Here is a 15726-nt window from a genome sequence, read left to right on the forward strand (position 1 = left end):
AATTTTATATGTTTGTCAGTTGGCCAACCCGTTTGTCATCAGTGGGTTGGACCTAGCTTACACAAAACAAGGAGGCACTTTGAGGGTCCTTCTCCTTTCTCTCCTTGGAGGCAACAGTTGTCCTAAGGAGTGAAGACCAAGCCTAGAGGGGCATGACCCTCCTTCCAGGCTCTGTGGCTATAGTCCATGCACGTCTGAAAACTCCTGCTAGAGTCAGAGCTAGAACAAAGTAACACTCAAACCTCCTGTTTTGTGGCTGCTGTTCTCTGTGCTGTGCAGTGTATGATAAGACCCACCCAGATACCACTAGAGTTTCAGGTGTTCCAAAAAATAAAGTGCTTTTAAATTAAATCTTCAAATGTGGACTTGCATTCATTTGCAAGGTAAATTAGTAATATATTCTGGGGACAGGTAATGTGAATATTTGCAATCAAACATTGCAAACCAGGGGCCTAGGGAACATAATAGATATAAAATGAAACCAAACGTTGGCCTAATTAATAAAAAAACAAACAAAAAAAAACTAAATAGTTTTGAAACAAGTCAATAGCTACATCCATCTTTGTTGTTAATTCCCCCTATGCATCAGACTCCACTACATGACCCTCACTAGACAGCATTTATTAAACAATAAATCCTTATATTGCATCATGGCAAATGTTTTTTTCTGGTTCCAAACTACCTAACTTAAAGGAGAACTGTGGGGTAAGTGAATTACAATTAACCCCATAGTAAGAGCTGAAATGTGACAATGAAACGGTCACACGCTGGCTCTATTGATCGAGGAGTGAGTGAAAACGTACCCCCACCCGCTCACTTCCTGATCATCTCCCTGCATAGAGTGGTGACTGTTAGTCACCGCTCCCAGCAGGGATTCCCCCCATCCCCTCTCCGATCCTCCAGCCCTGACTGGAGGGAAGGATGAGGAGGGGCTTGGGCACAGCTGGCTCTGCCTCTAGATAGGCAAAGCCCGCTGTCAATTAGACAGCGAGGTGGATCTCGACAATATTGTCGGGATCCGTCCCGGCTGCAGTGCTCTGAGCATATAGTTTTGGGTCACGGGAGGACATTAGTATATGTCCTCTCGTGACCCTGAAGAGAACTATAGGGAGAAAAAAAAGGTTAGCCCATAGTTCTCTTTTATGCACAAAGGAATGCACCCAGCAATTAAAGCCAAAAGTATACCATAAACTGCAAATTCTTTACAGAAAGCGCTGTTTTTTTTCTCCAAATTAAGTATATTGCCGAGTGTTCATGTTAGACAGAGATAGTGCTTAGGACAGTTCCACACTGGTTATGATATGCTGGACTAACTAGTTCCTCAACAGCAAGACAACTACAACTTAGCCTAGTCTTCAATACAGTATGTACTTCAATACTTAAGCTTGAAAAGATGTGCATTTTTCCAGGAGAAAGAGTGCTTTCTCAGTAGGAAATAAATTGCCCATCAGATATATTTTATAATTACAGGATTAGTCGCCTGTAAGCTGAAACCGCACTTATCTATAGAATGCTGACTAATTTGTGACCTTTCTGAGTGTGAAATTTAAATATGCACAGATGTACACAGAAAGGGGGAACAAAAGATAACCTTTGGAAAAAGAATGGAACACTATTCTGTTACATGACCATTTACAGCTATTGGTATTTTAACTATTTCTATTTAGTACAATGCATTCCTTATTTGAAAAGAAGAGAAAATAGGATTTTTTTAATTCACCGTAAAATCCTTTTCTCTGCATTCATTGGAGGGCAAAGCTCTGCTCTAGATAATCACAGACTGGTATATCCCCACCTGCAGGAGTTGGACACTAGGTGCACAAAAAATAAATAAAAGACAAACCCCCTCCACAGTTACATAGCATAGCAATGCAAACAACAAGAACAAACATATGTGCACATATGAGCAGCAACAAGCCAGAGGGGCAAATGCGATGTCCTCTAATGAACGCAGAGAAAAAAAAGTGAGTACAAAAAAAAAATCCTATTTTCTCTTCATTCATTAAAGGACACAGCTCTGCTGTAGATAATCATTGACTGGTATGTTCAAAAGCAGGGTCACAATGGGCAGGCAAAAATAGAACAGAAAATTACACTATCTTAAAGAAAAATGACACACGCCAGTCAAACTGTTGCCTGTAAAATGTTACACTCAAATCTGTTTGCCACATCCACCTATTGTGAAATATAGTAAATGTATGAAAGAACGACCAAGCAGCTGCCGAACAAACGTGTGGGTTGGCGCCTAATGACGGAAGGTCCAGGATGCACTTAAAGCCCTGGTTGAGTAAGCTGCAAGTTGAAACAATGGTTCTTAGTGGTATACGCTTGTACAATGGTTTGCCAGATCCAGCAAGAGATTTGCAAGGTCCTTATGTGTGAATAGGGAGTCTGCCTTCTAAAAACCTTGCTGTGATATTCAAATACACCCTATTTTTCCTGACAACATTCAAGAAGCATAGGACAACTTCCTTGCCAACACAATGTGCTCCTTGCGTTGGAAAGTTGATACAACTTTTGGAAACAATGAGAGTCTTAAGGTGCCCATACACTGATAACTTTTGCACAATATTCTAATTATTCGAGTGTCACCTGTATTTACTCAGTGCAATTTATAACATCCAAGTGAAAGACATATAGCCAACATGTCAGAAAAAAATAAAAAAACAGAATCCCTGAGTTGGAAAAAGGATCACCCCCCTCCTAAAAATGACTGTTAAACTCAATCAGGTGTAGCTAATCACCTTCTCAATGGCACAAAAAGCCATTTCACTTTCAACTGTGATCAGCTGTGGTCATTTTGATTAGCCACTCCTCAAGAAAGGCCACATGCAGTCATGACTGAGCTTTGCCAAAACGCACCTTGAAGATTCTGAGGCCACATGGAAAAAGGTTTTATGGTCAGATGAGACTAAAATTGAATTGTTTGGCCCCAACGCCAAATGATATGTCTGGCGGAAATCCAATACAGCTCACCATCCAAACAACACCATTCCCTCAATAAATGAACTTTTGCACGATATTCTAATTATTCGAGTTTCACCTGTACAGCTGGATAAAACAAAAACTGTGTCTGTCTTCATTTCAGGCTGCAAAGCAACAAAATGTGATTATTTGAAGGGGTGGTGATTCTTTTCAATACCCACTGTACAACAGTTATTGCAGTCAACCCTGCAGGGTTCTTGGATGGCTGCACCACATTTTAAACAAAAAAATAGGTACTTGTCCTACAGGCCTCCCACAAGGTTCCAGAGGTAACCTCACTAAAGGGAACCACTTAGTCACATCTGCGTTAGCTGACATACCACTGTCATTTGAAAGGTGCAGAGGTCCAAAACTTACTTTGATCCCTAACCCCTGACCCAACAGCTAACTCTCATTAGCAGGAACTGTGGAGTATCCATTGACCTCATACATTAACCCACAGGGCAATAAAGAGAGTGTGGGAGAGGGGAAAAAGAGAGTGGGGGCAGACAAGGAGGAGTATTATTCACCACACCTTCTGCAATGATTGCGAGGAGCCAAAGCCGTCTGCAATAGTACAGCAGACCACCAGTGGCTGGAGCCAAGGTTCTGCAGGCCTGTAAGCAGGACATTAGGACAAACCAGGAGTTTGACCAGTCTTATATTTCCACCTAGGCAAAACCCCAACAGGTTACCCATTAGGAAACAAACTGAGCTTAATGGCTGCAACTGGGGATCCATATTATCTGGCCTGTCACCCAGCCCCAATAGATCTTAGGATTTCCAGGAGGAAAATTCTATTCACTTACTTCTAGACCAGGGGTCTCAAACTCAATTTAGTCGGGGACCACTGGACAAATTTTTTAGTCCCATGGGGGCCGCTACTATATATGGTACCAGTTTTAATGTATGCACATGTTACAAGCGGCAACTGTCACCGATTCAAATTAATGATCGGGTGACAGCTGCTGCATGTAAACGCCTGCACACCGCATGTAATCATATGTGAAAGGATTACATGCAGTTAGGAATCAATCACTCTCCCTGGATACATGATTGTTTATCCAGGAATAGTGATTGTTTTTGTAACTGCATGTAATCATATCGCATACGATTACATGCGGTATGCAGGCGTGTACATGCAGTGGCTGTCACCTGATAAGTAATGTCTAGTGCAGAGCTTATTAGTGCAGACCCTACTAATGATCCATCATTCAGCCGGAGCTGACAGGAGCAGCTCTGCGGTCTGCATCCAACAGAAATGCAGATCGTGTAGCTGCTCCCGCAAGTCAGGCATGCAATCCGTGACCGTGTGCCTGACTTGTCAGCTGGCTGCGGGTCACATAGTACCGGCTCGCTGGCCGTGGGCGGTACTTTGAGACCACTGCTGTAGACGAATTTATACGGAGCTGGCCTGCGGGTCGGTACTTTGAGACCCCTGTTCTAGACACTAGGCTAATAATGAAGATGCCCACAACTGTGGAAAGGATTTTGACCACCAGCAGTGGTCCCTGTGGACTGTCTTTGTAAATTAGTGCACCTAGTGTCCAACTCCTGCAGGAGGCAAAATGCCAGTCTGTGATTATCTAAAGAAGAGCTGTGTCCTTCAATGAATGAAAGAGAAATCAGAATTTATTGTATAGTAATCCAATGGAACTTCATTAGTGAGGATTAGGAGAACAGAATTCCATAGAAAACAGACACCTTAAAGAGGTGGCAGCTGAAACACTGTGGGTGTATTAGTATCCTGGGTATTGTGATTTACCCAGTCCTGCCACAGTGCAACTGCAGTAAAAGCATCAGGGAACCAGCAGGGACATCTATTGAAAATTGTCAAGAAAGCGAGCCCTGTATAGACCCTGGTAGTGCCAGGTATGGAGCATGCATGTACCCCTCTAACCTGCCTCCGTAGGAAGTGCCATACGTTGCCTGTTCTTATGGGTTACAACACTGCCAACTGCCCTGATCCACCAAGGGAGACCATAGCTCCCAACTGTTCCTAATTTGCAGGGACTGTCCCTCTTTTTGAACCAGATCCCTTTTCCCTCTTTCTTTTTCTTCAGTAGCCTCCCTTTTTAGGCTGAATAGATTTCTATAAAAAAAAGTCTTAGTGTAATACTCCTCCCCTCCTCTTTCTGTAGGGGTCCCCCAAGGCTCTGTCCTTGGACCCCTTCTCTTCTCTATCTACACCTCCTCCCTTGGTCAACTAATAACCTCACATGGCTTCCAATACCATCTCTATGCCGATGACACTGAAATTTATCTTTCCACTCCACAACTCTCCCCCTCTGTTTCCTTGCGTGTCACTAATCTACTATCTGACATATCCGTCTGGATGGCGCAACACTTCTTAAAACTCAACCTTCCACAAACTGAGCTCATGGTATTTCCTCCACCCCGTGCACCTTCCCCCAACATTTCAGTTGAGATTGATAACACAACTATCCAAATCTCCCCTCATGCCAAGGTCCTAGGTGTCATCCTTGACTCGGACCTCACCTTTCTTCCCCACATCCAATCGCTATCCAAATCCTGCCGCCTTCACCTTCGTAACATCTCAAAAATACACCCCTTCCTCACCAAAGAAACCGCAAAACTACTCATCCACTCCCTTGTTATCTCTCGTCTTGACTATTGTAACTCCCTCCTCATTGGCCTTCCACTACACAGGCTATCCCCCCTTCAGTCTATCATGAATGCAGCTGCCAGACTCATTCACCTTACCAACCGCTCAGTGTCTGCATCCCCCCTCTGCCAATCCCTACACTGGCTTCCACTCGCCCAGAGGATAAAATTCAAAATATTAACAGTCACTTATAAAGCCATCCACAACTCTGCCCCCCGATATATCTCAGACCTTGTCTCAAAATATCACCCTAACCATCCACTCCGCTCTTCCATTGACCTCCTGCTTTCCAGCTCCCTTGTCCATTCCTCCCCATACTCGCCTCCATGACTTCTCTAGAGTCTCTCCCATCCTCTGGAACTCTTTACCCCAACCTGTTCGTCTATCTCCCACCTTGACTGCCTTTAGGCATTCCCTAAAGACTCATCTCTTCAGGGAAGCCTATCCCACCTCGACCTAACCACTGAACCATCACATTCTCAAATAATTCATCCCCACACAGCTACCTTCTCATATATCACTTCCCCCTCCCTTTTAGATTGTAAGCTCTCATGGGCAGGGCCCTCCTTACCATCTTGTCTTGAATTGTATTGTGATTGTAATGTCTTCCTGATATTGTAAAGCGCTGCGCTATATACATACTATGTAATAATAATAATACTAAAGTTTTTTAGGGCAGTAAGCCAGTATAAAAGAGAACTGGTGAAACAAAGCACTGTAAAGTTGATTAAAAAATGTTTTGCATATTACTTACAGTCTGCATAACTAGGAGTGTGCCCCTTACTCACTTTGCTCTAAAAGATGTGCCTCTTTCTCATATAAGAAAGTTAAGAGGTATGGTAGTCATGTATAAAACCTGCTACTGCCAGGTATGGGACAGATGTGGGCCCTCCAACTCTCCTCCCAAATGCTGTGGCTGGTGTCTGAAGAACCAATCACTGTCGCATGGAGGAACATGCCTAGGTGTAGCAAATCATGACTTTCATTAAGATTTTCGGGGGGGGGGGGGGGGGGCACAATCATGGCAGGAGTTGGAACCATACAGTGCTTGCTGTATATTGTCACCTTGAGTGCTTTCTTCTATCAAATATTCACTTTAATGCCATAAAAGAATTAGCAGTGAAATCAGCTCCATTAGCCCCTATAAACAGGTGAGAGGAAACTGACTGGTCTCTTGTTTCTGCCCAGTTGCATTACATTTGTAAAATGAATGGAAGATACAGAAACACCTATTATGTGTTAACTATATTAGCCTGTAAGTCTTTTAGCATAAACTACCATTCCTAGCATATATATCTACAAACGTGTTACTTTTTATTTGATCAAAATTTGAAATTTCCCCCCTTTGACATATATTTATTATTACTATAACTGACTGGCAAAGCCTATGGCAGAAGCGCAGACATAAAAAAAACAAATGTGTCAGGCACAGCAGAAAAGCTAGATTTAAGAATTTGAAGTAAAACATTTCTAAAAGTCACAGCAAAAACTCAACACGAGCAAGTGATCATGGATGCAAGGTAATCATCCATGTGTATCATTAGAAAGAAACAATGTATAGAGAAAAATACCCCGCCCAAAAAATGCAAGCACACTGGTGGGCTTTTGTTTCTGCAGCATCAGTTCTCTGAAAGTAAAAAAAAAACAAAAACCCGTTAAAGCCCAACTCCGGGCAAAGGTCTTCCCTGCAATGCGGCCCCCAAACCCCCCGTAAACAAAATCTCTATGCCTAACATTTGTCCAGCGATCTTGATGTGCAGGTCCTCGTCTCCCTCCAGTGGTGGGCAAATCCTAAATGATGCAGCAATCAACGCCAAGTAATGACATAAAATGGAGCTCAATCTCGTGAAAAACAACTGAATCCTGACTTCAGTCTTTGTTGTGATCTTTGAGGATTTTTGGGAAGTAAAAACTTCACAATAATAGGAACTAGAAAGGTCAAGGATGGCTTGTTTTAAATCTATTTTACCGTATGTTAAGACTGTAGGTATTAATTTTCTTAAAGGAGAACTATGGGGTTAAGGCTTTTCCCCATAGTTCTCCCTAGGGTAACGGGAGGACACAAACTAGCGTCCTCCCGTCACCCTAGGCTCAGCTGTAGCTTGCGGTATACTGAGAAGCCGCAGTATACCGCGAGCTGCTGCTCGCGGTATACTGAGATGCTGAAGCGGATCGCGACAATTATGTCTAGATACCTTGGTTCACGAACTTAAGTAGTTCCACAATTCTGGCCGCGAACCGAATCAAACTGTGATCAGACCATGATCTCGACTAGAGGAAGCCATGACCATGTGTCAGAGCAGAAAAGATGGCTGCGGTTGAGTTCGTCACCCAAAGCGAAGTTAGTGAACGGAATCAACATTTTGTCGAACTTCCTGTTCGCGAACAGAAGCGTTGGTGAACCGAGGTACCACAAAACATTCTTTTTTTGCCATTTACTAAAAATAGAAATAATGAATTACAGCCTTTCTTTGTCCGGCCTTGCAAGAGAAGCATTCTGGGAGAATAACATGACTTGATTCTGCTATAGATAGGAGCTTACATTTTCTCAGTAATGACTCTCCAAACGATCATTCTGTTCAGTGTAGTATGCTGGCAAACTGGGAGCTAATCTGTGAGGGACTTTCCTGGACTGACCTTGTGAGCGTTATTCATTTTTACGCTAGATTGCCATAGACCGAGAGGCACCAGCAGGTGCTCAACTTTTTAAGACATATGTGCACAGGCAAGAACATAAACAGGTAAATTGGATTTTAATGGTTGTGCCAACCCAATCTTGTTGTAGAAGTAGTTGCTGACCCAAGGGGGATACTGGGAAAAAGATGGCACCTCCCTTGTGAGCTCTCCTATTAAAGAACCCACAATGCTTATCAAGAAATAAGCCAATAATAAATATTTTTAAATAAAAATAGCACAGAAGCAATAAAAAAATATAAAGATTAGATAAATGGCATAAGAAAATAAAATCTCACCTTTATCGCCTAAGTCTCTGAACAATCTTGGACCTGGTTTTGCTTTGGCTGCCTGGGTAAGCATGGCATCAAACTCCTTGAGAAACAAGTAAATGTAAATTAGAAAGCAAGGCAGATTTAAATGTTTCCTTTCCTAATAGTATGAATCTGCAATATATGAGCCATGGGGGTTAAAGCCGGGACACTGGTGGGAGCCCATCTTTCTGGTTCCACTGCATAACTGGATTGCCAGTAAATAATTTCTTAGAAGGCAAGTGACAGAAATGCTGCCAGCTTCCACATTGTTCTCCTATTAGTAGATTCTCCACTGAAACATAGGAGGCTCAATTCGCAAAGCTTTAACATGGGGTTAAGGATCTCTATGTAAGCCACACAACTGTAATTTGGAACCATCATTGGAAAAAGTTACTTTTTTTTAAAAAAAAGTAGGGATTCTTATCCTGTTGTGTTAGTTTTGTGAATATATAATGATGTGAGGTGGTGTAAATAAGAACATTCAGCGGTAGAATCATGCATGCACAATAGGTCCGCATTGGATGGTTGATTACAATTTCAAACTGCTGGTAACTAACAAATTCAAGATCCTGGAAGTGAAATGATGGGACTCCGCTTCTCATTAGAGGAGTAAAATATGCAGCTCATGGATTATTCCCACCTTATGCTACAGCCTCCATATATTTCTATGAAAAATCCAGCAGAAGCAAGTGCCAACATTTCTTTACATGAAGCCCAACTAGGTGTAACAGCTGTGAAGTGGACAAAAGCTGGAGCTAAAGGGTGAGGTAATCTTGCTTTCGAATTAATCAAGAAACTGAACACTCTACATTTTGGGTAAAATAATTAAAGTTTTTTCGTTTGGACAGAGAATAAAAAGGCTAGAACAGCCAGTTATGGCAGTGGCACATATGGAAGATCTTTCTGCCAGGGCTCCAGATAGTGGTAGAGACCAGGCTGGTTATTGAACACTGTCACACTTAACTCATGACAGAGACTTTTGGTTTTTCTTGGGGTTGCTTTTAAAGTTAAGTGATATTAAAGTCAATGCTGCTTTAAGGACTTACCTTAAATAATGCCTCTTGATCTGATCATCTTTTTCTAGCCAGTAGTTTTCAGGAGTCCCTCCAGCGCTGGTGCCGGTCTCTGATCAAAGGCAGATTCCTCGGGTCCCACGGAGTCTGTCCAAAGTGCATGCTCACTGCTGCGTACATTCACCTGCACTGTCTCTCTCCTCTTGTCCCCGCTGAAGATCTCTACTGCGCATGCGCCAACCCCATCATCCTGTACGGCCGCTTGAGAAGCCGGGAGCGAGTGGCAGAGACAAAGGTAATTATTTAGCTATTTGGTAATTTTTTAAAATGTTTTTGCATATTTCTACTGCATGCTAGCAGTAGATATATGTAAAAAAAAGGCTTTAATACTACTTTAAGGCAGGCCTACAGATAATAGTTGACTTTACGTTGACTGGTCCCATTTTTGGATGCCAAAGTCATACCTGTCCTGGTCCCTGCAGCCACTGACTGACAAATTATATTTCCACAGCCAAATTATCCTAATTTGTTACATGTCCCCATTCACATACCATAGCTTTGAAAAAAAAAAAAAATTGCTGCTCGCCCTGATAAATATTCTTTGCTGGAAACTCCAGGACTGAAAAATCATGTTCATTCTCCCTGTTTATGAGGAGGCTAGGCAATTGTCTGTTATAATTAACCCCGTCTGTACTGTGCTGGCAGATCTGCAGCATCAGTTGCGCAGGACTGCCTGTCCTAACAAAGGGTTAAAGAGCGCAAGGCATTGTATGTTAATGCACTTTTAAAAAACGGTATTATCCTGCTTTAAAGAAACAGCTAAAAAGGTAAGAAATATATATATATTTTAAATACTTTTTAGGTATGCTGTGTGAATGGGAACACATTAACATATAGTGAGGGTTTCTGAAATCTGACTGCAAAATTGGAAATACACTTTAGGCTAGGTTCACACCTAGGCGATTCATCACGCGGTTTGAGTCACGCGATATCGTGCAAAACACAGATTCGCATTGAAGTCAATGGAGGCTGTTCACACCTTTGCCGTATGTCGCGCACAAAAGGTGCAGGAGCGAAAATATGTGGTACCTGTCTAAGTACTTTACATATTCTATTTAAAAACACACACACAACAGAGGCCACATAAAATAATTTTTTGTGTCTGAGGTAATGTCTGGATGCTTCATAGGAATATAGGAGGATAGCAAGAGTAGCTAAACTGAAAAGGTCTGATTTGCCTATCATAATAAGTCACAATGGGGTGGGGGGAGTTTGCCCATGGTACACCAATAATAACTCAGTATAGCTAGCAGTACTTTATTACTTTCAGCTTAAATTTGTTCTTTAACACTGAAGACCAATGAGTGTTAGAATCATATCCCACCATTTATAACCACACAGGTAGCACAGTGAGACTGTAGTGATCCCACAGAGATTATCCACAATATATAGCCCAGACTCGTGCATTTTGAGAAGCACCTCACCCAATCCTTTTCAATCATTACACACAATATAGAACATGGGGTTTAAAGAGGTGCATACCAATGCATACGTTAAAAAGACATACAGTTTATTTTTACATATAAAAATAGTAGAAAAGTTAATGATGTACAAACTAAAAACCCTAATGAAACCCAAACCCCATCCTTCCTTGTTAGGCAGCCAAAATACATACAAATACCAAAATAGAAAACCGTGTATATTATCTGTAATTTATCTTTGTCTTTCTTAAGTGTTTGATCAGTCTGGTAATATCTCACTGGTTTGCAGTTTTAAGGATTATGTCCCGATGCGTTTCGCTTATGCGCTTCTTCTGGGGACCTAGGGTGGTTAATCTAACATAAATATATAATTACTTATTACTCGGAAACTTTCTTCTCAACATGTTCAAAACATTCTTAAATCGAGCATATGGTGTCTGCAGGTGGCGATACACTGCTACTTACCTAACACCATGTGCCAGGGGCAATTAGAAATCCTGAGTACAGAGGAAAGGCATTCTCTGACCTGTCCTCCCTCTATGGCTGTGGCTGTCTGACTGCAAGCCATACAGGGTATCCCTCCAGGAGGTGCATCCAGCAAAGCAAGTCCATCTGATTGCTCAAATGTCCAGCACACTGACAAGAAGCAGGAACTGCTCCAGGCTCTCCTGCTGCAACATTCTGGTGTGATGTTGCACATAGGAAATCGTCTTGAAGAATGCTACCATTAGACCCAACATTTGCATACATTGCCGAATGGGTGACCACCTGTGAGCACACAGTAGGTGAATCTGAAGCTGTAGCTTCCATAGTTTTTTAGATGGAAGAAACACCTTGGCCTGGCTGGTATCCAAGATTATTCAAAAGTATTCCAGATGAAGAAATGGAATCAACAATGATTTTTCAAGGTCTAAGATTCCTCCAGTGTCTGGCTCTCCATCCTGATTGGCTGTCACAGGAGTCTAAACGAGTGGTGCGGGTAGGAGAGCTCGGTCTCCTGTGACAGCCGACTCCTCCCCCGCACCGCCAGCCCGGCCTGTGATAGCTGTCTCTGCCTCCACACCGCCGCTCTGCTGATCAGTCACAGAAGGCTGAGCGGGGCGGTGTGGGAGAAGAGCGGCGGTATGAGGGCGGAGACAGCTGTCAGCTCTCCCACACAGCCGCTCTCCTAATCTGTTACAGGAGTCTGAGTGGTGTGGGAGGAGAGACGCTGGCTGCTCACAACGCTCTCCTCCCTCGCACGGCTCAGCCTCCTGAGACAGCTTTTCTCCTCCCCGCTGGGACACAGAGCAGTGCGCAGTTGGGAGGACAGAAAGTAGGGATGCACCACCATTTCGGACAGAAAGTTGGCACTTTCGGCATTTTGCCAAAAGTGCTATTTTCATCCGATATGTTTCAGCGCCCGAAATTAAAGGTGCATTCCCAAAGAAAACCTAATGACTCCAATGAATGGGATTATGTAACTAGAACAGGGTGGTTCCATAACTTTCACACCTCCCACCCTGTTCTTTGACAATCATCTGCCTTCACACATTTCATGGTGATTGGGTGAAGGTGACTGTGCTACCTGTGTGGATATAAATGTTGAGGTATGTTCCTGAATCGCTAAAACTAAAGTGACTTGAACAAGCTACAAAGCATCTTCAACATTACAGAACACGTCCACTTGAATGAGACCAACTACTACTTGCAATACCAAGACCTGGATAAATGAGAACCTTTACAGATGCACTAACTCAGTGTTCTTTCTATTTTGAGATGCTGACAGTCATACAGCTACAACTTTTCCTATAGCATAAACCTCACCTCATAAAACACAGACCACAAGAAAATGGAACATATTTAAAGAATATGAGACCATGATGAAATTAGCTAATAGTATGTTAGTCAAATAAAACAGCATAGGAAATAGGACATTCTTCTCATGTTTCAGTGTTTAATCAACTACTGTTTATCGGGGCAGTATAAAAGGAGCATCCTGCATTTCCTTCCTCCTATCTGATTCATCAGATGACATGGTGAGCATTGTAAATATTTATGTAAGGTAAAAGCATATTAGCACTCAGAATCCTATGTGGATTCAACACTCATACCTTTTTTGTCAAGACTTTACTGTTGGTCTTACCTACAAAAAAAACAAAAAACAATACATTAGGCGTATTTATCACAAAAATCTGCTTAATATGATTAAAAACAATAACACATTATTTTAGTCATCACACTGTTCATTAGCTGATTAAAGCTGACCTGTAGTGAAAAAAAAATCCCTACACCTTTGCCCCTTTAGGTACAAACTGTAACAGAAGGCAGGGTATAACTACACTGGTTGGAGCCCATGGTGGATGGCCATGTGTGCAAAAGTCTAGGCATTTAGAAATATGATCCCTGCTACAGGAATGAATTGGCCAGTCTGACCTCATGTCTTCCCTCTAAGGAGAGATTACATGACCAAACATCTCAGGATTATAGAATAATGGCTTCTCCAGTAAAAGTTAATATTGTAGGTAATAACTAATTATGTGCTATTGGCTATGATTTATGAACTTAAGGACAACTGTATTTTTATTAAAAAACAATGAAATCATATCATTAATTTGCTAACCTTTCTCATGCAACCTGCCCTAACATCCTTACCCCAGCTTCCTGTAAGAGTCACATGCTGTGCAAGGTTTACTTCACCTCTTTCAAAAATCTACTTCAGTCCTATTCAAGTATATGAAGTATTCTGGTGTAGCAAAAACTGAATAGGATTTCTGCCTGAGAATATGTAAAGAGGTAAGCAAGAAGCTGAGCTGCAGTGGGGGTGTGTTAGTGCAGCTTGGTTCAGGTGGGGATGTTAGTTCAGGTGCGTTGAGAAGGGGTGGATCGTGTTAATGCTGGTTAGTTCAGGAGGGGTGGGAGGATTGATTAGTGCAGGTGTGGTGGGGATGTTAGTGCAGGTGTGTTCAGAAGGGGTGAGGAGGGTTAGTGCACATGCATTCAGAAGGGGTGGAGGGTGTTAGATCTGGTTAGTTCAGGAGGTGTGGGAGGATTGGTTAGTTAAGGTTGGTTCAGGAGGGGTGGATGGATGTGTTAGTTCAGGAGGCATAGGGAAATGGGCTAGTGCAGGTTACTTCAGGAGGGGATGGGCCGGTGCAGGTTAGTTCAGAAGGGGTGTGGGGGATGAGCTGGTACAGGTTAGTTGAGGGGGGTTGGGGGATGGGGCGGTGCAGGTTAGTTTAAGAGGGGTTGGGGATGGGGCGGTGCAGGTTATTTCAGAAAATTTTCCTATCTCATTTAAGCCTTTTATCTATAAGAAAGTAATGGATGTTTCAGAGTGCAAGTGTACACAGGCTTGATTTGACCTAAAGCCTTTCCAAGCTCTGATGTCAGCCCATATTTTCCCTATATTGTTCCCCATATTTGTGTTAAAGCGTGATAGATGGTGGAAAACATTTCCACCACCACAATTAGATCTGACATGAAACCACTTCTGCCCGTAGCAAATCACAGCTGAATCAGCTGCGCTCAGTGATGTTTTGTTAGTTACGCTTATCAACTAATTTTACCCAATCTAGCCGCAGGCTAAGTCTCCTCTGACGCTATATGAACATCATATTATTCTAGAGAAGCTTAGTGGGTGAGGAGAAGTGGCCCTCTGCCTGTAACATGAAGTGCTTGTAGCTGGTGGCTAGTTTGCTCCTATTCAACAGTATAAACAGAGCATGGAATATTTCAGATAGGTGGAGGCACGCGAAGGAAAAAAAAATGTACTAAATGGTGGAAGCCAAAATTCCATCAAGGGTTTTGAGATCTACTGAAAAAGAAGTGTTTTTTGATCTTTAAGACTTCTAATAAAAGCAGAGCCAGGTTTTCCTAAGCTCTACACTTCACCAAGTAGCACGTAAAGGGCATAAAAAATTGCTTCTAGTTTAACCCAGCGTGGACTGGACACAAAACTAAAAATACAAAGGGGAAGAGAAATAAACCACCATATAACGTATGTACATTAACATTGTTGCAGCGTTCCATAGTTTTGTTAACATCACAAGTTGCAAAGCATTTCTTAACCTCCTAAATATCACAGGTGTCAAAACTAAGTCCTGAGCAATTTCCACAGTCAGCATACCTTGTCTTGGTTCATTTATTAACACATTTTGAGCTCCTTGCAATATCAAAGTGACTTTTGACATAATTTCGAAACCTAGACAGGACTTTTTTTTAGTATTCTCCTCAATCAGATATTTCCAAATCTCCCATCCTGCCTAAAATATTTTCGAGAAACTAAAAGGTACCCATACAGTTTTTAAATGTACCGGAAGAAAAAAAAAAAGTACTATGTAAATCCGCACAGTGTATGGGGCTGTCGGCTCCCTGTCAGCCGGCATTCCTCAATCAGCTGATCGAAGGAGCCGGCTGGAAAATCTTCGATCAATCACAGCCGGCAGCTGATTGGTTATTCTGAATACAATGTAAACAGCGGGATTCCTCAATCGACACGCTGTTTGTGTTGATGGAAAAATCGGGTCAATTTTTTTCGTGCAGCCCACGGATAGAACAAAAAAAAATTGATAGGTGTATGGTCAGCCTTAGGTAACCCAACCCTATTACAAATCCTAGCCTAAACAAAACCTTAAAGTGTAAATACCACCAAGTTTTTTTTAAAATAAAAGACC

The 15726-nt window shown here is 42.3% G+C and overlaps 1 protein-coding gene across 1 annotated transcript in view; it reads right to left on the minus strand.

The window, feature by feature from the left end:
- MICU2 (mitochondrial calcium uptake 2) overlaps positions 1 to 15726 on the minus strand; it is a 280638-nt gene that overhangs the window by 68905 nt on the left and 196007 nt on the right. The window contains exons 3-4 of the mRNA XM_018564948.1: positions 13165 to 13196; positions 8563 to 8638 (exon numbers count right to left, since the gene is read on the minus strand). Coding sequence (XP_018420450.1) covers positions 8563 to 8638; positions 13165 to 13196 — 108 coding nt within the window. The remainder of the gene's footprint in view (positions 1 to 8562; positions 8639 to 13164; positions 13197 to 15726) is intronic.

The sequence above is a fragment of the Nanorana parkeri genome, unplaced genomic scaffold (genome assembly GCF_000935625.1).
Source record: "Nanorana parkeri isolate BGI_ZX_2015 unplaced genomic scaffold, ASM93562v1 scaffold799, whole genome shotgun sequence".
Taxonomy (NCBI): Eukaryota; Metazoa; Chordata; class Amphibia; order Anura; family Dicroglossidae; genus Nanorana; species Nanorana parkeri.